Raw genomic sequence first — 1,087 nt, 5'->3', positions numbered from 1 at the left:
CCATACACTTATCTAGTCGCCACTCTGAGCAGACAATTGATTGTCGGCGCTTGTGATTTTCAGGGGCCTTCCATGCGGGGTGCAACCGCCTGAGCCGATAAAAGGCCCGGACGGCGACAAGCTCGCAAGCATCGCCGCTCGATTCAGCTACTTCCAGGAGAAGAGGCATACGACACTGGCCAAGAGCGACCAGCGACGCAGCGTCAATCCGCCGGCGAGAAGCAAAAGTACGCGACCGACGGTGCGATTAAGGCCACGGCAGGTGAGTCGCTGACTAACTAAATTCAAGTAGTAATGCAATGCAATGACGTCACGGAACGGGAGGTTAAGAAAACGCTGCGGAAGCAGAGTCGAATCTCGGCATAATATTTCTACTCGCCGACATTATTATTAACAATGGGCGTTTGTTCGCACGGAATCGTACGGTATTGAGCATGTGGTAGAGTAACAGCTGGATCGTGATCTCCCGCATTTATCAACTTCTTCTCCCTTCCCCGAATGCATCATCGTTTTGGCATATCTCGTAGTCGCTTTCGTTTGTTTATTATGATTATTAATTATTAGTGCTCATTTTACGTGGCTTTGGATGAAAATTTGTATGTTTTAGGTGTCTTGGTGTCTAATTGAATTAGATTACGCGATGCGCCATATACAATTTGATAATCAATGATTATGGTTGTTTGTTGTTTGTTTTTTCTGCTAAATAAAATGCTTTCGATAAAATTAGAAAAACAAGTCAAATGCATAGAACTGATAAAAGTATAAAAATTCCATTGCGAAAATAAGACTTTTTATTACGTCTGTATATTTTCAATTAATGCAAATCACAATGTTGGCGGATAGTTGTCCGGTGGTACCTGCAGTGGCGACAAATTTACCGTCCAATTGTAGATAAACAGTCTGCCGTTCGTAATACAAAAAGCAGAGCGATAAGCCACCGCGTAGGAAAACTAATTATAATATAAAATCGTAATTAGAATATTGCCGAGAGTGTTGTATTAGCAGTAAATAAATGGCGGAGAAATAAATTTGGTAGGAGCAATTTTACTTCAAATTAAGTTCCAATGAATTTCTGAGCCCTCTAGAT

At 41.9% G+C, this 1,087-nt stretch overlaps 1 protein-coding gene across 1 annotated transcript in view; it reads left to right on the top strand.

The window, feature by feature from the left end:
• LOC105368922 (PWWP domain-containing protein 2A) overlaps window positions 1-1,087 on the top strand; it is a 68,256-nt gene that overhangs the window by 60,830 nt on the left and 6,339 nt on the right. Inside the window, exon 2 of the mRNA XM_011508109.1 lies at window positions 64-262. Coding sequence (XP_011506411.1) covers window positions 64-262 — 199 coding nt within the window. The remainder of the gene's footprint in view (window positions 1-63; window positions 263-1,087) is intronic.

This window comes from Ceratosolen solmsi, unplaced genomic scaffold (genome assembly GCF_000503995.2).
Source record: "Ceratosolen solmsi marchali unplaced genomic scaffold, CerSol_1.0 scaffold10, whole genome shotgun sequence".
Classification (NCBI taxonomy): domain Eukaryota; kingdom Metazoa; phylum Arthropoda; class Insecta; order Hymenoptera; family Agaonidae; genus Ceratosolen; species Ceratosolen solmsi.
This window is presented reverse-complemented; position numbering and strand designations above follow the sequence as displayed.